At 43.1% G+C, this 23,497-nt stretch overlaps 1 protein-coding gene across 13 annotated transcripts in view; it reads left to right on the forward strand.

The window, feature by feature from the left end:
- CLIP1 (CAP-Gly domain containing linker protein 1) overlaps positions 1–23,497 on the forward strand; it is an 804,228-nt gene that overhangs the window by 692,829 nt on the left and 87,902 nt on the right. For all 13 annotated transcript variants that reach the window (XM_086942960.1, XM_086942953.1, XM_086942958.1 and 10 more), the window contains 2 exons: positions 6,218–6,335; positions 8,722–8,881. In XM_086942960.1, the coding sequence (XP_086799086.1) occupies positions 6,218–6,335; positions 8,722–8,881 (278 nt within the window). The remainder of the gene's footprint in view (positions 1–6,217; positions 6,336–8,721; positions 8,882–23,497) is intronic.

Genomic DNA, 23,497 nt, shown 5'->3' on the forward strand with positions numbered 1-23,497 from the left:
CCTAGAGACCCCACTGACCCATACTCTACTCTTCTAAACAACCGCGGAAAACGTAGTCTTCCCAGCACGTTACTGATAACATCCACACACCTATCGGACCCGATTTTCTCCTCCATCAGCAACATCACAGTCAACAAGCAGCAACTGTGACCTAAGCTGACCACACCCTTGTCAGTTTCAGCATGCCCATCCCACACCACTACAAACCTTCCACCACAAACACCTACCACAGCTGGAAAAGAATCTCACAAGAGAAGTGAGCTTCTGCCCTCTCTGAGCATCAAAATGCTCAATAGCTGGACCACCCCATGTGATGACACCCTTGCTCCCTTAAATCGAAACCCAAGGGAAACAGGCCAGCTGGTACACAGCGGATTTCAGGCTGACGTAACACCCCTGCAATCAGCTAGAGCACATATGGAGAACAAGTGAAGACACCGCAGATAAAGACATATTCTAATAAGCCCTAAGATTATATGACCAGCAGATATGGAACACCAAGCACACAACTCTTGCAGATCACAACAACTCCTGCTCTAAACAGCACCAATGATATCTTCACCAGCATCAAAGATTTTACAACGCCTCCAGCCGCCTTTACCAACATCATCCCCTCACCAGGCCCTTGCAATAAGCTCTCAGAAATCTTCTGCAACAAAATCACCTCCATGTAGGGCTTCTTCGACCCTCAGCTGGACCCCATCACATTTGCACCTGTCTAATCACGGCTGATGAATGAACGCTGACCTCGAGGCCTGCCATCATCACCATCTAAATCACTGCTACCATGAAGGCCATGCATTTGGGGGCTTCATTCGACCCATGCCCCAACACGCCTTCATTAAAGGACTCCTACCAATCAGCGAAGCACTAATACCCATCCTCAATTCCTCCTTTGATGCAGCCACATACCCGGTCACATGAAATCATGGCAACGTCCTGCCACTGCTCAAGAAACCAGCCATAGTTTTTAACCACAGACCCATCTAATTTCTACCATACCTGCAAAGGTCTTGGAGAAACAAATCAACCTATGCCTCACCAACCACCTCAGCAACCACCAGTTTCTTAACACCACGATGTTCTGATTTAGGCCCAACTACAGAGAAGGGACAGCACTCATCGCTGCCACACACAACACCCGCATGACTTGATAGATGAGATACTAAAGTCCTCATTCTCATGGACCTCTCTGCAGCTTATGGCAGGGTCTCAACATCGATAAAACAGACATAGTTATCATCATCAAAAACACCTGATGATGGGACTCCAGCTGGTGGCCAGAGACCTCGGACCCACAGTACACACAGAACCTCAGAATAATCTTCAACAACAAACTGGACATGACCAAACAAGTCAACACTGTCACTGCTCCCTGCTCCCACACCCTAAAGATGCAGAGGATGATCATCAAATGGCTCCCAAGCAACACTAGAAAAACTGCCACTCATGACCTAGTCACCAAAGGTTGGACTATGGGAAGACCCTCTAAGCTGCTAATCACCAAGAAGACCAGAAACCATCCAGAACTCGACAGCCAGACTCAACCTCAAGCCCTCACACAGAACTCATATCACACCACACCTCAGGGAACTACAATGGCTCCTGATACACAAACACGCCCAATTCAATCTCCTCATACACACATTCAAGGAACCACACAACTCAGGTCCAACCTACCTGAACAGTCGCATCAAATTCCACCATACAATCCCACTTTTCAGAACCCTTATTTGCACACATTCCACGCATACAGCGAGCGACTTCAGAAGAACAGGTGTTGGCTTATATCACTTCTAAAGTGTGGAACGATCTCCCACTCCACATCAGAGCCTCCTCTTCTCTTCTCTCCTTGAATTCTGCAAGAAATTTCAGACCTGTTTTTTCAGTTAACCAACCTACCATAGGCAGGGCTAGACACACACACACACACACACCTGCTCAGACCCAGGATATCCTCCCAGGTGATGGTGCACTTTACATATAAATATAACATAATATAGTGTTGGTACCTTTCACAGACCTAATCTCCGATTAATGATGGTGCAGAAGGTGTGCCTCACGTACCGCTGTAGTTGTCTTGAATTCCTGCACAGTAAGATGGCCTAGAAGGACTTGAAAATGACCAAAAACAACTAATAACTCAAAGCATGCCATTAGCTTTTTCCAGAGTGTGGGTATAGTTGCCTGTTTCAGAAGATTTATCCTGTGGAGGGACACATTTAGCATATCTGTGATTTCGGAGGCAAGAGTTGTGCATGTCCTTTATGCATGTGTTTAAGCATGGTTGGATGGACACCCTAGAGTCTTTGATCTTGTTAGCTACTTTAATGCTCTCAGTCACTAAAATTGTTGTAAAAGACCTACTGAGTGAGGCTACAACAGTCTAATTGTCACACCGCTCCCATAAAGTCATTCACAACAGACTGAAAAACATTAATTGTTCACAAGTATTTTACTGGAGTGTGTACTTTGTAACCAGTGTTTTAGTCTCTTTTATTTTTAGTCAAAGAAAAAATGATGCTGACTTGTAATAAAACTATGGGAAATTTGAGAACATTAAAACATCCTAGTATCAATCAAGCAGGATTTATAAAGCGCTGCTAATCACCTGATAGGGTATCTAGGCGCTTGCTGGTCCTGGAGGCTGATTCAAACAGCCACGTTTCGAGGCCCATTCAAGAATTTTAGAAGTGAGGTGATGGTCCGGAAGTGCATGGGGAGGCTGTTCCAAGACTTTGCTGCAATGTGGGAGAGGGAGTATCCTCCAATTCTGATCTGGTATATGCTGCGAGTATCGGCAAGTGAAAGGTGGGGTGGAGCAAAGTCTTCTCGATGTTTGGTGGAAGTTCAGGTGGTGGTTAATGTAGGCGGGTCCTTGATTGTGTAAAGCCTTGAGTGTGCAGGTCTGCAGCTTGAATTGGCATCTCTTTTGTATGGGGAGCTGGTAGAGTTTCCTGAGATGGGGTGTGTTGTGGATTCATCGAGGAAGCCAGAGGAGAAGTCTGGCTGCGGCGTTCTGTATGGTCGGAAGTCTCTGTAGGAGGTGTGCAGCGATTCCTACTTCGAGAGCATTGCCGTAGTCCATTTGGCTGGTGATGAAGGCTTGTGTCATGGTGCATCTCGTGTGTATGGATAGCCTCTTAAAGATCTGACATAGAATCGGCAGAGTGAGGGAGCAGGCAGAGGAGACAGCGGCGTTTTGTTGTCAATGATGAGTCTGAGGTTTCCGGCGTCGTTGAAGCGAGTGGTTGTGGATCCTAGGTCTGATGGCCACCAGGAGTCGTTCCAGGTGTTGCTGTTGTCAAAAATCAGTACTTCCATCTTGTTTGTGTTCAGCTGCAGGCAGTTCTTCATCCAGTCAGCAACATTTGTCATGCATCTGTGAAAGTTGGTTCTAGTGATGGTGGGGTCGTCGGTGAGTGAGAGGATGAGTGTGGCATCATCTGTGTAGGAAATTATATTGATACCATGGGATCTGACGATGTTGGCTAGCAGGGCCACCCTCGGCTGTGGCTGGTTAGTTGAATTAACATTTGAAATACATTGTGTAGTTTGTTTGTTGATCTAAATAATGTACTTTACATTAAACCTGTTTAAAGGTTAAGCTAAGATAGCAATAGGGTGCGAAAAATGTATCATTTGCACATAACACAACTTTTAAAAATATTTTATATTCAGTAGCTCATGATTAGAAGAAAATGATTTAAACTTACAAAAGAAATCTGTACGATGGTTCAAAGCTAGTTAATTGAAACCCAGTTTCTCCACTTATTACTTTCGATTCCAGATTGCCATATCATGCTAAGCTTGAAGATCACTTTTTTGCAGTTGTGTTATCCATGCTGGAATTCATTTATTCAAGTATTGTCTCTCATGTGCTGGATATATTAGCTCTCTTTCTTTCTGCACCAATAATTTAGTTAAATTAAATTAATTCTAGCTTCCAGAAAGGTGGTGTGCTGTGCATCTACATAAGATTTTGTAAAGTTATTATTTTCACTTACCTTCTGTCAATATCAACCTCCTCCTTGGGAAGGCGTGTGCTCAGTGTATGTGGGCAAGGTCAAAATCTTAACAATCTTGTTGCCTAATACAAGACTACAAAATAGTAATAGGTGTATTTTAAAAATAATTAGTATTGTGTTAAACGTCTGCATCCTCCAACTCTCTTACTTAATGATCGTTATCTGTCTATTCTTGTAAGGAATGGCAAAACTCCAGAAAGATACTGCTCCCTCTGACCACTGCAGCAATAAGCCACAGCAAACCTTTATGGAACTCTTTGTCCATATCTAACCTAGCAGATCTAGTGGGGCAAGCAATCATTTGTGAGCCAAGTGCATAGGCTAGACATCAGCAAGCAAATACAAAAAAACTTGAACAATGACTATTCATAATGTAATTGATACCATTTAACACGATCTGTGCTTATGTTTTTTAAGACCATAAAATGTTGAGCCTGCTCTGCTGTTTGTTGTGACTTTTTCTAAGGCAGGCACTTCAGACCAGTTTTCTCCAATCACCTGGAGGTACTGCTTTGACATATTTTGCCAGTTTACCTGTGCTTAGGAATGGTGCTTATGACGTTCCACAAACTTCAGTATCCAACTAAAATTCAAAAACCCACAGCGAGAATCTGAGGAGGTGATTTGCTCTCAAAAAGCCTTGTAGTCCACCCCATCACCAAGGAAAACTCATTTAGATGATGTCAAACCATAAGAGCCACTCAAGTTGAAGAGTACTAAAGACAAGCTGCGGACCAACAAGAGAACATGTGAGTTTAAAGCACATAGCTTTGGTAGCTCATTCTGCTGTCAGAAGCAAGCACTGAGCTAACACCACCATGATTACTAGTGTCTTGGGGACAAACTGGTGCTTTCACCATCACCCCCCACCTAACCAGTGCTATTGCCACCACCCATGTTGGTCCCGTCTTGTTACCTGAGGAGTGGAATATGCACATCGGGAACTGGCTCACCCAAGGCAAGACCTGCCTGTTGTTCGAAACAACTCAGGGTTATGCCAGCAGCCTCAACCATGAGGAAGTCAGAGGTCTGTGCTAAATTACCCCAAGAATCCTTGCATAGTAAGACTTGGGGACTATTTAAAGTAAGCCCATATTGTTGTAACCATGATATATATCATGGTTATATATATATATATATATATATATATATATATATATATATATATATATATATATATATATATATATATATATATATAACTAAAATAAAGTTTTAAAAAATCCCTAAATAAGACTAGGAAAACGCAGCATGACATAAAAACAGCTTTCAGTAGGCAGAAAATTGCATACTGAGAAAATGAAATAAAAAGTTTCAAGACTTGTGCTCAACAAAGACTAATAAAATTAAATTATTTTGCATCCTATGGATTGCTCTAGGAATCCGAGTCAGAAAGGCATGGACTTATTTCAATATATTTTGGCAACACTTAGATTTTTGACAAAACAGATTTTCTTTCAATAAGGGGGAGGCACGCGAGTTGCCAGTCTTCACAGTGAGGACTAGCCAAAGTGTTCCGTAGAAAAAATATTAGTCTCTGTTATCCTGGATCTTAATTCTCAAGACATATTTTGGTTGATTGCATGAAGCTCTTGACTGCAATTGAGTAACTGGATGCCTCTAGAATGTTTATATTCACAGAGATGATTTAAGCACATATATTGGTCAAATGAATGACCTTTCTCCAAAACTTTTACAGTTGTGGTTGTTATGAAGTTGATAATAACTTTTCCAATGAATTTCAAGAGAGCCACCTGATATTTCCAGCAATGTGAACAATACTTTGCATGCCAGTGGTATTTGAAAGCTTTGCATGCACTTTATGTCGCTTTAGAGAACGTAACTAATTCAAACTGATGTGAAGCTTTTCAGATCATTCTGTGCAACATGTTTTCTACTTCTGCATCCTCTAAAGATATTAACATATTTCTTTAAGTTCAAATGGATACAATGGTATGCAGATTCTGGCATGTGTATACGTAGGTAAACTTTTCTTTTTTTGTTTTTGTTGAAGTTAAACATTGAATTTATAATACATTTCAAATTAAATACTGAGCACTTAATTATGATAAAAATATGTGCATTGCAGTTTTTAACCCAAAATATTTTCGGCTTACCTTTTGCACATGTTTAGGATCTTTTCTCAGATACTTGTTTTGATTTTTCAAACTTGGTATTTTTTCATACAGAGAATCGGACTTGCAAAAACAGTTTGATGAAGAAAAACTTTCTTTGCAGAAATCCATTAGTCTCACTAGTGCCTTAATCACAGAAAAAGATCAAGAGCTTGACAAACTCAGAAATGAGGTAAAGATTTGTATTCCTTGATTTTTTTGTTTATTGTATTTTTGTAGCATAATGGGGCGGTGCAAATGTCTTAGAAAGTAATGCGGTTTCTGTTAAAAGGAGAATTGACTATCAAGAACACTAAAACTGAAACTCACAGACTAGGTTCAGGAATCTAGGAAGCAAAAGGTAGAGGAATGTTTGATCTTATTGAAAATGTAGAATGTTTCTTTGAGACTCCATTCCCTCTCCAGCTAAATATATTAGCATGCCTCTCTGAAAAGGAGTGTGTGTTCTCTACAGACATATTTATGCTGCACGTTCACAAAGGTCAAACATTAAAAGCCTTGCCTACTTTATAGCAGTACATTTGCATAGCTTGCAATATATAAGATTTTCCCATACATTCCCTTCATCCTCTAGGTTAAATGTTTTCCCATTTGCTTATAGAAGACATGCACATCACTGTTTTGCTCTGTTTCTCTAAACCAGTTGCTGAATACTAAATGCATCACATACATTGTTGTAGGCGTAGGGTTAGGAAAATCATGCCAGTCTGTTACCATTTTAAAAGCACTTGATTTTTTTCCTCCACCTTGAATACCGTTGTTTTTTTACCATCCTACCCTGAACATATAGAGGTGTGACTGAAGATGGGGTGTGCATTGTATAATATTTTTGAATCCCTAAAAAACTTTGGGAACGATTCATGTAAAAAGTACATGTGTGGGGAGTTCATGCCCCCGTCCAATTAACAAACCCTCCCAGAAGTACCCCCGTACAGCTCTGGAAGGCACAGGTTTCCAGGCACACTACTAGGAATATCATGTGACTTCTCCTATTACCCCTGTGATTACATTTACAGAGTGATGATTTCAGTACAAGTCCGTTGTGCAAATGTGCATTCTTTTTCTTTTTCCCCTCCATGGGGAAAACGTTTCCCTGTGGGAGAAAGCCCCTCCCCTACACTCACTCTAAATGTGAGGATGATCTGTTCCCTTTCCAATCCTGGAAGGTGAGTTACTCCAGCTCTTGATTGGAAGGAGTCTGATAGGAGTTTGTGAATTTTAACAAACGTACATGTTTGTGGGTGTTCACAAACTTAGAAGGCAAACACCACATTGTAAAGCTTATGTCCCACCCCTTGCAAGGGAGTTACCTCTCGGGATTTTCGGTACTTGAGGAAAAATTCACAGTAGTAAGTCAGTTTACACTTGGCAAGGTTTTTTTAATGAATTCCTTGCATGTGTAAATCAGGTATTCGGGTGTTTCGAATATAGGTTTACGGCTGAAAATACTGTGTGGTTGGTAATCTAATTTGTATTGCACTTCCCTGACTACTCACCTGACTTCCTTGGGAACTCCCATTGTTGTCATCCATCTTAAAATATTCCTATAATATTAGTAAGTGTGGCAACCAAAAATATATATTTGTTTATGTTAGTGAGTGAGGCTTACTCCAGGATTATTGTGTCTGGAGTTCTATGACTCTCACTCAATGAAAATAAGCTATGAATGTCCTTCAGCATGTGCATTGCATACATCTTCCACAGATGCTTACATGCATAACGTTCAACGCCACTTTTGTGAATCATGTACAATGCAACCATAGTAAAGGTACGCCTTTTTGGCCGAGTGTCATTGTGAATTGTAGTTGGTAAACGTTTTTTGATTCAGGCATAATGTTGTCAACAACAGCTATTTCACCTTGAGCTTTTTTTGATGATTAGAATTAACTGTAAAAGAATGTAAAATCACACAGGCATCTAAAGGTTATTCAATTTGTAGTGTGTTACTAATATTACATGAAAATCAGTCGAGAATACAAAACATGGGAAGAAATAGTGTTGCTCTGTAGAATGATATGTCCAGTGCCATGCATGTTGCTGATTGTTGCTAACAAACTTTGTCCAGGCTCAGTGTAGGAGAGGAATTTTAGTTTTCAGCCTTGTTTGTTCTCGACTCCACCATCAACTAGCGTGCTAGTTGTGATTCTGGTAAAGTGGATCCCTTCCCCTGGGAACTACTGAGTTTGCCAACTGATCTCACATGTCAGAGAAGACATATAAATAGGTGATGTCATTCTACTATTATTGTCTGGGATCAAATTCAAACAAACAACCTTTAGATTGTAAGGTTCTTTTGCCCATCACAAACTGCTGAAGGCCCTAAATCCCACCAGGACCCACATTTTAAACTTTGAGAGTATTTGAAACTGTGCTGAACAGAGAGCAACTAATCCGAATGTGAACTTCAGCAGATGCAAATGCCTAATAAATCCAGCATTGGTGGTTGTAAATTCAATATGCTTGCAAATAAATGAGATGGGGGTTTATGGTGGTGATTCTCCTCGATAAGATTGTGATGCTTAAAGACCAGAGTATGACTTTGCTTGAAATGATTTCAGATCGCAGAGCTCCGGGGAGAAAATGCCTCAGCTAAATCTTTGCAGTCTGTCGTTGAATCGTTGGAGTCTGATAAGATGAAGTTGCAGAAGAAGGTGCTGAGTTTGGAGCAGGAACTTAATGAACTTAAGCGACAGCTTTACAATGTAACAAATTCCTCAGGTAAACATAATGTTTGTTTGACATTGCACTTAACCAGCAAAAGTGAACTTCAAACTCAGAAAAGTGTTGATGGTTTTCTGTTTTGAAGCAGTCATTTAAGGAAGCACAGTAACCGTTCATGTTCAATATCACAGTGGTTTAGTTTCCAGAAGGAAAATACACCTGTAGCCAACTATGGCACTGTGCAGATACTGAGAATGGGACTTGCTTAGAAGTAATACAGAGCATGAAGAGAACCATTCCGAGTGTCAGTAATAAATCCTTTTCCTGTGAAAGCATATGTTTAAAATCATACAAGACAGAGAGCACTAAAAACCACAATTAAAGTGTGAATGGTTCAAAGGATTTTAAATGGGGTAGCCCGTGAAGAATCCCACCCACTCTCAGAACTTACTAGATCATCTCCGGGAGACATAGTAGATCTTTATCATTCTATAAAATTTCTATGCATCTAATATGTTTCTAGTATAAAATCTATTTTAATATTAATAAATCACGAATGTAGGGACAAAGACGTCCTCTGCTTGGTGACAGACATTCACCCCTGCCCTGAGTGCCTGGCCACATATATATATGGAGTCCTGGTAATGCTTTTTGGTAATGGGCAGACACAGATCATGTGTGCGTTGTTATTGTTATTGTTATCTGAGGTTTGTATAGCGTCAAATCACAGTCAGGTCTCTAGGCGCTCATGACAGAAGCAGTAACAACAGCTGAGTAAGTGAACAGAAGGTACAGATATAACAACATTACTCAAATGGAACAGAAAGCTTCCCTAAACAAAAGCCTTTTCAGTGACTATCTAAAGTGGAGAAGATTATTTTCTTTGCGGAGGAGCTCCGAAGGTTTGTTCCACATCTGTGGGACTTGGACAGAAAAGGATCTCCCTCCCTTAGTTGCCATTTTGAAATGCGGACAAGACAGCAATTGGGAGTTGGAAGACCTCAGCGCTCGTTTGGGGTTATAGACCTCAAGCCGTTCTTTTATATAGGCAGGCGCATGCCCATAGATTTCCTTATGGGCGATGCATAGACTTTTAAATTCCACCCTTTGCTTTATGGGGAGCCAATGTAGCCTGTGCAGTAATGGGGTGGCATTGGTCTGTCTAGGTGATCTAAAGATTAATCGCGCTGCATCGTTCAAAATAACCTGTAGGCGGTTGATCAAAGTTTTTGGCAAACCTAGGTAGAGCGCGTTCCCATAATCAATCCTTGAAATTATTGTTGCCGAGACAATGGTCCGGAGCATATTTAGGGAAAGTAGGGGTACAAGCTTGCGCAGCTGCCTGATTAGGTTAGTACAGGTCCCGACAACAGAGGATATCTGGCTAGCCATTGTCAGCTCATGGTCGATCTTAATACCAAGGCTTTTTACATTGGAGCATGGTTTCGGGGTGGGGCCAAGCTCTTGGGGCCAAAACAAATCACCCCAGGGCGAGGCAGCAGTTGAAACCACCAGGACCTCCGTTTTTTCGTGATTTATTTTCAGCAAGTTTGCCGTCATCCAGCTCACCGTATATCTAAGTATGTTCTGGGCCTGGGTCTGAGCAGATGCTGTGTTCTCAATACTCCGCAACAGCTGAGTATCATCGGCATAGTTAAAAATTCTGCAGCCCATGCTTGCCAGGGAGTCTATCAGTGGTTGTAAATAAAGGTTGAATAAGAGTGGTGATAATGCAGAGCCCTGCGGGACTCCGCACTCAAGAACACCCACCTCAGATATACAATCCACTAGTTGAATCCTCTGTGTCCTCCCCGACAGAAAGGATTTTAGCCATTGAAATGCTAGATCCTTTATCCCGAAAGCGGCCAGTCTGTCCAGAAGCAGGGTATGGCTGACAGTATCAAACGCCGCTGAAAGATCTAAAAGTAACAGGGCACTTGTTTTTTTACTGTCAGCCATGCCTCTGAGCTCATCCAGCACCGAGAGCATTACTAACTCGGTGCTGTGATGTGCGCGGAACCCCGCTTGACGCTCCTGGAGTAGATGGTGTGACTCCAGGAACGAAGACAGGGACTTTAGCACATGTTGTTCCAAAATCTTGGACAGAAAAGGCAGCTGGGATATTGGCCTATAGTTTTTCAGAATAGCCGGGTCCGCCCCCGGCTTTTTTATCAGGGGCTTGACACGCGCCTCATTAAAACTAGCTGGTAAAGGGCTGGTGTCTAGCGAGTTGTTTAAGAGGGAGATGATATGATCCTCTAGAACAGGGAGCGCCAAACTAAAAATTCCGAGGGGGGGCACGGGTCTGCAGGGGAGCCTGACTTGGTTTTATTTATAAGCTGCCCAAGGGTTGTAGAATCCATGGCTGGAAACCTAGAAATGGTGGATTTCGGGGGGGCTTGGGAGACCTGTGGTGCAAAGGGACCCTTGGAAGTGTCCTTTTCAATATCATATGTGCCATGGATTAGGCTTGTCTCATGGTAAGGTAGCCATTTTAGACTGAGAAAAGATCACCAATGCTACCCTCTGAGAGGTAGAGGGCTGCTACCCACACCTGGAGTTATGTGGCATGAGCACGGAGGTAGCAGCATATCCATTTTAGGTTTCATAGTGATCAGTAGTGTGAACAGGACTTTTTATATGCATCACAGGAGTAGTGCCTACTGGCCCTCCCAATTAAGGTTCAATTGTGTGTACTTAGCTCACCCTTGGCCTGCCTGGAATGTGTGCAATGCTGGACAGCTCGTGATGCCTGTGCATGATACATAACATGGAGACATGAGAGTTCCATTATCGAAATGCAAGGAATGCAGGGGGTAGGAGAGATGATGACTACAATGCCCAGACAGATGTGTATTGCTGACATTCCTGAGGGATGGGGTGGGAACACACACTGGAGGAACAGGCGCAGAACATCATAAAAGGTCTCTTTGATTCTAGTGGACCAAGGAGTCTTGATAGCGAGGAAGGCTTAGGCCTTTGAACTTAATGAGGCACATTTCAGTGGAGGCTGACAGCCAAGTTTAATCCCGAGTTAATCCCTTTGACTGTATTGTGGTTCAGTCAGAATTGGAGCCACTCGTGCTGTAGCAGACTGTCCTTTGACAAAGGACAGTACATATGATAGAGCACTTAAAGGAGCTGACCCCTTCAACCCTAATTTCAAAGGAAACACTAACTTACTTCAGTATTGGAACTTTCATAGATTCACATGCCTGAATCATTCCCCGTCATCGAGACGGGAGTCTCCGGTACATAAAAAAGCCATGCTTAGTAGTATAGCAAACTGAAAAGAGGCCTAGGCCTATTTTCCTTTTGCAACCCATAGCCTTTGTTATGTAAAAAGGCGCAAACTTTTCCCTGAACCAATCAGAGCTCCTCAACCTCTAGAACATTTCTGAGAGAACATTTTGACCCTCAGAATTTCTACTGCATGTTGTGCTAGGGAGTCTCCTTTGAGCTTTGCTCAAACTCTTCAATTATACTCTCTTTGACTGGGATTTGAGTTCTCTCTTTTTCCAGTTTTTCCATATTTGAAGTTCCTTATTCTCCTACCATGGCTGACAAGGGGAAAAAGGATTATTTAGAGCTTGTGCCACCTGCTCTGAGATCAGGCTTTATACAGATGACCCTCATAAAGACTGCATATACTGCCTCTATCCAGACCATCAAGCACAGGATTGTAAGGTATGTCGAACCTTCTCAAATAACACCTTGAGAGATCGTGAGGGAAGACTACTACTCGGGCTTCAGAAGGTTAAATCCGGGAAGAAGATCCTCTTAAGTGTTAGTGAGGAGGAGTCCTCTTCGTCTAGGAGATCTCAAAAAGGAGCGGATCTCCTCAGGCTCATACCTCAGGTGAGAGACCTTAGAAGGCCCCAAAGAAGATCACTCCAGGGTCTTCAGGATGCAGTCCCTCAAAATCTCCTTCAGACAAAACTAAGGAGAAGAAGGGTTCTGTTTCAGAGGCGAAACAAGTGAAGAAGGTTACCTCAGAACCTTCAAAATCTCCTCCCAGAGTCAAAATTACCATCAAGAAATTATCTTCTACACCTTCTGAGGAGAAGGAGAAAAAATCTGTGTCGTCGACAAGGAAAATTACATCATCATCGTCGATGAAGACGGCATCTGTGGAAAAAGCTGTATCTAAAGCTGTATCGCCGTCAACACTTCCACCGTTGACGAAGGTGTCGACGACCAGTCATTCGACGACGATGGCACTGACGACGACCTGGACTACACTTGCATTGCCGACGGGAACGTTGATGACTGCGACAACCACGGGACCGTCCACGACTATGACGGTGACTGCAACGTCGACGGTAGCATCGACAATTATGATTGCGGCGACGACGATCTCGTTGACTAGGGAAAAAACCCCTGGAAAGCATTTTTTGGCTTGGAAAACAACAATTACGCCGGAAATTACATCTCCAAGCAAGGTGTCGCCATTAGTTCCATCTCATCTTCTAGAGGAGGAAGATTCAGAGAATGAAGATGATGGTGGTCCTTTTGGATACGCTAGTAGCTCATCCCAGCTAAGGGTAAAATACCAGGAAGAGGACTCGCAGGATGAGTATGAAGAATTTCAGGATCATCCCCAACACCACCACCAGGAACAACGTGAGGAGATGACAAGTGTACCATCTTCTTTATTAAAGGATCTTCAATTCATGCTTGAGGATTATAAGAAAAGATATCCTACACCTCACGCCTCTAAGGAAATTCCTGAGATTACACCTCGATCACGCTCCGTAACGAGTACGCCAGTGCGTAGGCGGGAGAACTTGCCAGAACCTCTCCCTAAATCTCCGCCACCAAGACCTCAGCAGGATCCTGACACTACTGATGATGATCAGGAAGAGGGGGAGATTACTTATCCTAGTAAGGAGTGGGACAATTACCTCATTCCTCCACCTTCGTCACCCTCACCAAAACCTATGGATTCCCCACCAGAGAACATTGGTGGTTTTCATAACCTGATGGAAAAGGCCACTAAAAGATTTGCACTTTCCATGGTGGAGGATAAAGCTGAGTGTTTCCTATATGATTTTAAAGAAGCACATCGTAGGTCTGTTCGGTCCTTGCCAATCGTAAGTCATATTTAGGAAGAAGGCCTAAAGGTGATGGAATCACCGGCTACAGTAACTCCAGTGCTTGCAAGACTGGATAAAAAATATAAAGCGCCTGCAGATGCTCCGGCTTCTCTTTTGGGTCACCCCAAACCGGACCCGGTTATTACACAAGCGGTGCTGCAGAAGTCGAGAAATCTGTCGGCTCCGATCACGGCGCCCCCAGACAGAGAGGGAAGGAGGCTGGACAATGTGGGTAAAAGATTCTCCTCGATGTCAGCTCTGCTAGTGAAGGCTGCGAATGCCCTTGCCATCCTAGGAAGATACGACAGGCAAATGTGGTGCGACCTGTCACCATATATTGACCGTGTGCCAGAAGCGGAGATATTCCTCTTATACCACCTCTTCTCAGCCCTACCATCAGCAGTACACACAGCGACAATCTGGAGGTTATACCAAATCCACTCCAAGAGGTAGAGGAGGTCGCCAGGGGAGCGACAACGCCCGACGACAATGACAACCTTCAAGTTCCGGCTACACCGATTCTACTGGGATCATATGTTCCCCTGGGGGAAAGATCGCTCATTTTCTTCAAAATTGACAGGAATTAACTACGGACCAGTGGATCCTCAACATTATTCAATAAGGCCACACTCTAGAATTTTTACAAACACCCCCTTGTAGGCCACCAATGCATCACAAGGTCAACCATTTGCATCAAATCCGGAGGGAGATTCGGACAATGCTCCGAAAGGGAGCAATAAGTCAGAAAAAACATCCTCAAATGGGGTCCTATTATGGATCTCAGATCACTGAACACCTATCTCAAGAAGCAATCTTTCAGGATGGTTTCTCTTCAGGACATACTTCTACTATTGAACCCGGGGGATCATATGACTACCTTAGACCTGCAGGATGCGTACTTTCACGTCCCCATCCATCCTTCCCACAGGCAGTACCTTCGGTTCATGGTAGCCGGAGAACATTACCAATTCAAGGTCCTGCCATTCGGCCTGAAATCAGCCCCAAGAGTGTTCACAAAATGCCTGGCTCAAGTTGCGGCTGTCTTAAGGAAACAGAAACATCAAGTTTTTCCTTACCTAGACGACTGGTTAGTAAAGGCACCATCGGAAGCACTAGCCAGAGCGTTAACAAGGGCTTGCATAGATGTGTTAACCAGGCTGTGATTGACTCTACACAAGGAGAAATTCTCCTTTCATCCAAATAAACTAATCACTTTTCTGGGAGCAATTTAGGACACAGAGAGAAACAAGGCATTTCCCTCCAAAGGAAGACAGCTAAAGATTGTGTCTCACTTCCAGGAGTTTCAAAAAAGAAAGTATCTTTCAGTACGCAGGTACAAATCATTACTGGGGATAATGTCATCTTGCATTCCCCTCGTACCTCACTGCAGACTCAGAATGCGCCTGTTGCAAGAGCAACTCGACCTTCAATGGCTTCAAGCGTAGGGATCCTTCGAAGATGTGATCCAAGTGACACCGGTCATGAGAAAGGCAGCAACATGGTGGACACAACAACTAAATGTCTCTCAAGGGCTCTCGTTCCTCGCAGCACCAGCCCCAGCCCCATTGGTAGTGACAACAGATGCGTCCCTAGAAGGGTGGGGAGCATTTCTTCAGGACCTTCAAGTCAGCGGTCGTTGGAAGTTACACAAACCGCAATTACACAAAAACCTGCTAGAACTCAGCGCAGGACGCTTTGTATTGCTGGCTTTCCTGCCAAGGATAAAAGGTTTGTCGGTGTTGATAAGAACGGACAACACTACTGCGATGCACTACCTTAACAAACAGGGAGGAACAAGATCGATCAGGAAGCCCAAAAAATATGAGAATGGGCTCTACAGCAAGGGATATCCATGTCAGCAGAACATCTCCCAGGACATCAGAACACCAAAGCAGATACCCTCAGCAGGCTCAAATCATCCTGCCACGAGTGGGAGTTGTCCCTAGGAGTCCTGGACAATGTTTTCAGAACATGGGGGAAACCAACAGTGGACCTTTTTGCCACAAGGGAGAACAAGAAATGCCGGTTCTTTGCAAGCTGGCTCCCCCAGTGGAGGTCTTCGGGGAATGCTTTTTCGATGGCATGGTCCGGCGTCTTTGCCTACGCTTTTCCTCTGATTCCCCTCCTGCAGCGAGTGATTGCGAAGATCAAGAAAGAACCATGCAGGCTCATCCTGATAGCCACATGGTGGCCCAGGCAACACTGGTTCACGGAGCTTCTGCTACTGTCGGAGAGTCAAACAATCCGCCTCCAATCGATGCCATCACTTCTGACTATGTCCCAGGTACAAGTGCTCCATCCGGACCCGAAATCCTTGCGCTTTGAAGCCTTTCTCCTGAGCACTGTGAGTTTCGACACCTGAATATTTCAACAGAATGTAGAAACATCCTCTCTAAGGCTAGGGCGGATAGCACAAACAAAACCTACAAGATGAAGTGGAAGAGATTTTGTCTCTGGTGTCAACGGAATAAGATCCATCCTATGACTGCGGCACCTCATGAAATTATAACATACATCTTACTGTTAGCTAAGTCTGGATTAGCTCATGCATCTCTAAAGGTGCATTTAGCTGCAATATCCCGTTAGAGGAGGTCTGCCTCAGGTCCCTCCTTATGGTCATCAAGGATCATCAAACAGTTTATGAAGGGATTATTGAGAGTTTTTCCTCCAATAAAGCCTCCTCCACCGCTCTGGAATCTCAACATAGTGTTGTCACAATTGATGAAGCATCCTTTCGAGCCTATCCACAGGGCGGACCTTAAGTTCCTATCATGGAAGGTGGCGTTTCTCATTGTTCTAACTTAAGCGAGAAGAGTAGGAGAGCTGCAAGCTCTAACGATTCAAGATCCTTTTCTACAGTTTAAAGAAGACAGACGGATTCTTAGGACTAATCCTAAATTTATTCCTAAAGTGCCAACTGACTTTAATTTGAATGAACCATTGGTTTAAAACGTGTCTTTCCTCAACCAACAACCCCAGCGGACAGAGTTTTGCATTCGCTAGACGTTCAAAGATGCCTCAAATTCTATTTAAAAGAGACTAAGACTTTTCGCAAATCTTCACAGCTCTTCGGCGTTTTCAGTGCATCCAGGAAAGGTTTCCCTTTATCAAAACGAGGGATTGCCAGGTGGATTTTTAGTGCGATTGTCTACTGTCATCATGTTGCTGGAAAACCTCTAGGCACACGAGTTCATGCCCATTCGACGAGAGCAATGTCCACATCCACTGCGTTATTTGGAGGAGTGCCAATCCAGGATATCTGCAGAGCAGCGACCTGGGCATCTACACACACCTTCTCCAGGCACTACTGCTTGGAGGCGGCGGTGGGGGAAGCTGTGCTGATAAATATCATCCAGTGACGGTGAGAATTTTTTCTTTTCATTCCTCCATCCTTTTCTCTTGTTTGCAAAGACACATTTATTGTATTTTGCTATGCTTGATTATATTCTTAATACGTTGCATAATGAGAAAATGTAAGAGACAAATGTGCCTTGTGATATCACTGCTCGCTATTCTGATTCAGGCATGTGAATCTATGAAATTTCCAATACTGGAGTAAGAAAACAAGTTACTTACCTGTAACTGTAGTTCTCCAGTATTGGAAGCTTTCATAGATTCACATGCACCCACCCTCCTCCCCTGAGAGGCTCACCTTGGATTTAGCACAAAAAGTGTTGTTTATGCACAAGTGCGCGAAAATATGAGAGGCAAAAGATTCTCTCAGGAGTGTTCTAGAGGGTGAGGAGCTCTGATTGGTTCAGGGAAAAGGTTGGGCCTTTTTACATAACAAAGGCTATGGGTTGCAAAAGGAAAATGGGCCTAGGCCTCTTTTCAGTTTGCTATACTACTAAGCATTTTTATGTACCGGAGACTCCCGCCTCGACGACGGGGAATGATTCAGGCATGTGAATCTATGAAAGCTTCCAATACTGGAGAACTACAGTTACAGGTAAGTAACATGTTTTCTTTTGTGTCTAGATTTGGCATATAAAGATGGGAGCATGAATCCCACACTTCGTTTAACAGCACTTTTCAACCACAGAGATCGCTAGGACTGCTAGCTGCTGGCACCAAGTTCTATTAGTCTACCCTGTTTGGTGGGAGGACATCACCTAGGAAGTCAAGACCACTTGCCCTGAGCCTGGAGCACCAGTCTTCTGCCTGCCTTTCAAGACCAGTGGACCCTCAGAAGAGTGCCTGAACGGAGGAAGGCCCAGTGAGGATAATTTTGGCTGGATCTTGGTGAGTGAAGTTTGAGGAGCTCGGTCCGGTTGAGATAACATGTGACCCCTGTGTGCCAAGAGGGGGCCAACATCAAGTAAGGACATAGTCTTTGTGCCGAACCAGTGAACTGCCCACATGTGCCAGCTGGGGACCACTAGGAAATAAAGGCTGTCGTCCTTGTGCAGAACCATTTGTCAAACTGTATGACAAGTGGGGGCCACCACAAAGTAAAGGCTGTCTCACTTGTGCAGAGCCAGCCAGCAACCCCCATGTGCCAGTTGGGGGCCAATGTGAAGTAAGGGCTGTTGCCCTTGTACAGATCCAATCGGCAACCGCTGTAAGCCATGAGGGGTCTCCACCATGAGCTGCCAACCTTAAATGAAGGAAATGGGTGATCCCCATGCACCAGGAGGGGATCATCATAAAGGCAAGGCCATCCCCTGGAATATCGTGTCCAGGCTGCAATGAGGAATCCTTACTGATTGTGAGAAGCCGCATAGGAGGACATCCGACTGATGCCGCTCGACTAAAGGAGGCCAAACGCATCATTGGGGAGAGACCACAAGAGGTGCAGATACTCTGCATCAGGAGACGAGAGCCCTCTGGGAAGTGTCTTGGTCCTCCCGCACTTCACAGCAAACATCAGGTAAGATTTTTCGAGGCTAGTGGGCATGTTGGGCATGTTGAGGACTTGCAAGAACTTAGTGCACATTCTCGAATAATAAACAGAAGGGATTAGACCACATGCCACGAACATACGAGGAAGTAGAAATACTACAAATAATAAAGAAAAGCAGACAAGATAGTGCACCATGTTCGAATGGCGTCCCCCAGGCAATCTATAAGGAAGACCCCCATTTCTGGGCTACTGCCCTTAACAAACTGTTCCTGACGATAAATATTTCCTGTCGGATTCCGGAAAGCTGGAGAGGGGTGATTATCAACGCAATATATAAAGGCGGCGATCGAAAAAATCCAGCAAACTACCGCCTGATAGTGCTCATCGACGCAGAAGCTAAGTACTATGCCTCCCTGATGTTAACTGACCTTACTAAATGGTCTGATGATAACAACAAAATCCCAGTAAACCAGTCAGGGTTTCGCCGTGGCATAGGCACCATGGCAAATGCCGTAGCCGTAAGCCTGTTAGCTGAAAAAAGCCTGCAAAATCATCAAGCGTTGTACCTATGTTTCGTGGATTTCAAGGCGGCCTTCAACTGTGTTAGCCGGCAACTACTTTGGTCTAAACTTAAGGAACAGGGCCTGCCGGATGGAATCTTGAATCCAATAATGGAACTATACAGCAACACCTGGATGCAGGTCAAGATTGCGAACGACCATCGGCTAGCGCGAAGGATCAGTACGTACGAAGGATTAAAGCAAGGCTGCGTCTTGGCCCCATATCTGTTTAATTTATTCATGGCCGATCTAACACCAAGGCTAGACAGGATAAACTCACACCCCCCCACGGCTAGGACCACTGCCAGTCACGCACCTCTCCTATGCCGACGACGTTGTTCTCCTTAGCCAGACTAAAATAGGACTGCAACACCTTATTCAAGAGCTAGCCGAATACACCAGACAGAATCTCATGGAAATAAATATTAAAAAAACAAAGGTCATGTCTATAACCCATGGCCGTATAAAACCAACTAACTTCACGCTCGATAATAAGAATTTGGAAACAGTGGAAAGCTATAAATACCTGGGAATATACCTGGACAGACGGCTCACCTTTTCCGCGCACTTTGAAGCCATTGAGAAGAAAGGAGCAGCCCTATTACACGCATTCAGCAGCCTATCTAAACAGCTGAACGGTCCGTTGTTTACTCCTCTCTTAATGGTCATCAAAGCCAAGCTACTTCCAACAATAGCTTACGGCAGTGTGGTACATTGCGGACGAAGCGCTCTGCTTTTGGATAGAATTCAAACAAGAGTGTATAAACGGGTATTTAGCTTACCATGTGACGCTTCACCAGCACAAGTTCCACTTGAATTCGGCCTGCAGACTCAAATATTGCACAAAAAATACGAGACAGTAAAATTTTGGTATAGCATCTGGTTGAACCGCGAGATAGAAATCAACCTTGCAATCTGGGAAGCCATGCAAAGGAATCCTAGTTCCCAGTATGCGAAGTATCTAAACTCTTCTTTGAAAATTACTGAATTGGCACCGCTATGGCAAAAGAAGCTACCTGCTTCCATATTTAAGCAGGCAGTAAAAAAGGCAGCCAACATGCACTCGTTGATTGACGACAAACTAACTCTGAGACAACGCTCACACGCTTGGATGATACTGCAATCTTATAAAAAGCCGGCACCTGCAACCTATCTAGGTCTCACCTTTCCATCACACCTTAAACAAAAATATTTAAAACTACGTATGAGTAAACTACCAACAAACGCCGATCAACCCGGCTGGAAGCAACTGGGCCCCAAGGAGTGTGATCTATGTGGTGCTGCTATACTAGACTTTATTCACTTGATCTGCATTTGCCCTGCAATGGACAGTGAACGTCGGAGCTTACTAAAGGCAAAATTTAAAGAAAAAGGAATCCGTACATGCCGCTCAGCGATTCTACAAGTGATGGACTCAGTAGACCCACAATTTATTTGTCGAATGATTAAATATGTTATTAATTTCGAAAAAAACAAACAAAAATGTTTGTAATGATCTAATAGCACCTTGAATGTTTAGGATTCTCAAAACTGTATCTCCGATTAGTGAATCAATTTTTCTAAACTAACAGTATCACAGTTTTTTTACAATTTTAATCGACGGCTGTTTTTAACACCTGTATAATAATGTTTTTTTCTAAATATTTTAAAACAAGATTGCATTTCACATTGTAACGGTTTTTATTAACTATAAAATAAAAGAATTTATCATTAGTGCACAGTACTGTTGAAGTTAATTCTTAAGTCCAAACTTAGACTTTGATGCATGGGATTTAGTGTAGCCTGCATCTTGGAGTCATCTCCAGTATCAAATGGGGAATAACCAGCCTAGCTAGAAAGTTATGGATCGACACAGGAATACCGCGCTGGGCGATGTTACGAGAATGCGGTTATTATTCATGCATTGCGTCTCTGCATTGTATGTTTATATTAAAATACTACTTTCTTTTTCATAAAAGCAAGCATTTGACTGGAAAATCTTTTTATTATGGTTACTTTTTCTTCTTTGAATCTGGTACCTGTCTATGCCTCACATCTATCTCCCTCTGGAAATGCCCTGGACTGCTCAATCAATGCTACCACTGTGAGTCAAGTCCTTAAATGGGCAGTACTTTAGTTACTCGGGACCCACAGTAGGTCGGGCCCTGTAACATCAGAAGTAAAAGACCTCAACCAGCACAGTTGGGCCCTTTAACTCCTGCCTGGCCGCCCTGTGATAGAGGTGCTGACAACTAATATCTTTACATTTATGTGCAAGATGCTGGAATAACTTTTGGTAAGTATCAGAAAAATCATGTAAACAAATGCTCATCTAAATGAAACATTTTCTAGGTTTTTAAAGATTTCTGAAATGAAAAACTAAACCTACTCAAGTAAGAAGGCTAGAACGCCTTTTTTTGTATTTTTTTGTCTCTGGGCTAATTAAAGCTTTAGTTATCTCGCGGACCTTTCGTCATAAATATTTAAGTATGAACATAAAATCACATTGAATAAGATGTCTTAATAACCACAGTTGCTGGAGCAAAGTTCTGCGCCCAGGAGGCATCCCATACATTGTATTTACAGCTAACCAGTACTTTTACATGTGATTGCTACAAGGGAACTGCCCACAGTTGAAAAGGAACTCTGATCTAACCCATCTATAAAAGGAAGGGTAGCCCAGATGATCTGCAATCTTGAAGGCGTAATTCACTTTTGAATTGTACTTCTCAGATATTTGCAAAGATTATACCGGAGCGACATGGGAACTTAGCACAACCTTATCCCTTTGGAACCAGTCAATTTTAGAGCTGGTCAAATTTTGCCTTGAGCTACATTGCACCTAAATTTCTATTCTGAAGGAAATGTGTTAGCATGTTTTGTGGATATCCATGCATGTTTTGATCGTGTAGACCAAAAATTACTGGAGGAGTAGCTTCATTGCTTTGGAATTCCAGCTGGGCTGTTGGCTATTTCATGTCTGCACAGTAAATCATAGCTCTGGAACAGCTAGAGCCTTTGGGAAATGTTTCTGAGACGGTTGAAGTACAGTTAGACCCTTTGGGAGAGGGTTCTGAGAAGGTTGAAATTAAAAATGGTTTAAGACAAAGTTGTGTTTTAGCCCCCCAACTTTTAGACTTATTTCTACTCATCATTTTCAAAGTCAAAGGAAAACCTCCAGCGATTGCCGGATTCCCTGTTAAGTTGGTCATGATGGACCTTATTGGTCTACATCACCACTTAAAAGCCTTAGCAGTCTATTATAGCTGGAAAATGTAGATACAATTTGACCACAACTCAAATCATGCCGTTTTGTTTAAAAAAGAAAAAAGATTGGTTACCCATGTGTCCTGGGCAGTAAAAAGGTACATAAAAGTAAAAAATATCTAGAGCTCAAATTTTGTTCCACTCTACAAGGAGCCCCTTAATTACCACCAATGGGTTGTGCTGATTTAATCTACCATCTCTGACAAAAATCTCTCTAGTCCTATTTTATGAAACATCAACCTTAATCACAGAATCTAACATTCATTTCAACAAAAAATTACACAAGATATTTTTAAAAAGCTGTTAACTATGCCAAAAGGCTATTTCAGCAGAGGCTTTTATTCGAGTTTGAGGTCAGAATACTTAATGTGGAAGCGTACATGTCAAGAGTTAAGTTTACTAATAAACTATCCAACAGTGGGTCTTACTCAATTGCTCAACTGTGTTGGAATGATTTGCTTCAATCTGAAATGAAGGTGTTTCAGAAAAAAAGGTTAAACCTATTTCAACTGTTTACCAATTAAGATCTACCGTATTTCATCGCCGCAAGCTGGGTCCTGGTGTTAGCCGAGCTGCAAAACATACACAATACCAACACAGAGGCTTCACCTTCGACTAACGGCACTGCATAGGAGTACACATCAGATGAGGAGGGCAGTGGCTGCAAAGAGTGCAGATTCAAGAAAGTAAGAGGCGGACATTAATGTGCGTTACCCAGTACTGCCCCTCAGACACATATCAGACTCCACTTTTATGTGCGACAGTGCAGAGGACACACTAGGTAGGGGGACCAGGGAACACTCCGGTTTATTATCACATAATCACCTGTTATGTTTTTATTTGTCCCTATTATATTACCCACCTCCACTGTTCACAGACCACTACAGTGAGAGTTAACAGGGCTGACATGTTACATGAACTCGGGTGC

The sequence above is a fragment of the Lissotriton vulgaris genome, chromosome 11 (genome assembly GCF_964263255.1).
Source record: "Lissotriton vulgaris chromosome 11, aLisVul1.2, whole genome shotgun sequence".
NCBI classification, from domain to species: domain Eukaryota; kingdom Metazoa; phylum Chordata; class Amphibia; order Caudata; family Salamandridae; genus Lissotriton; species Lissotriton vulgaris.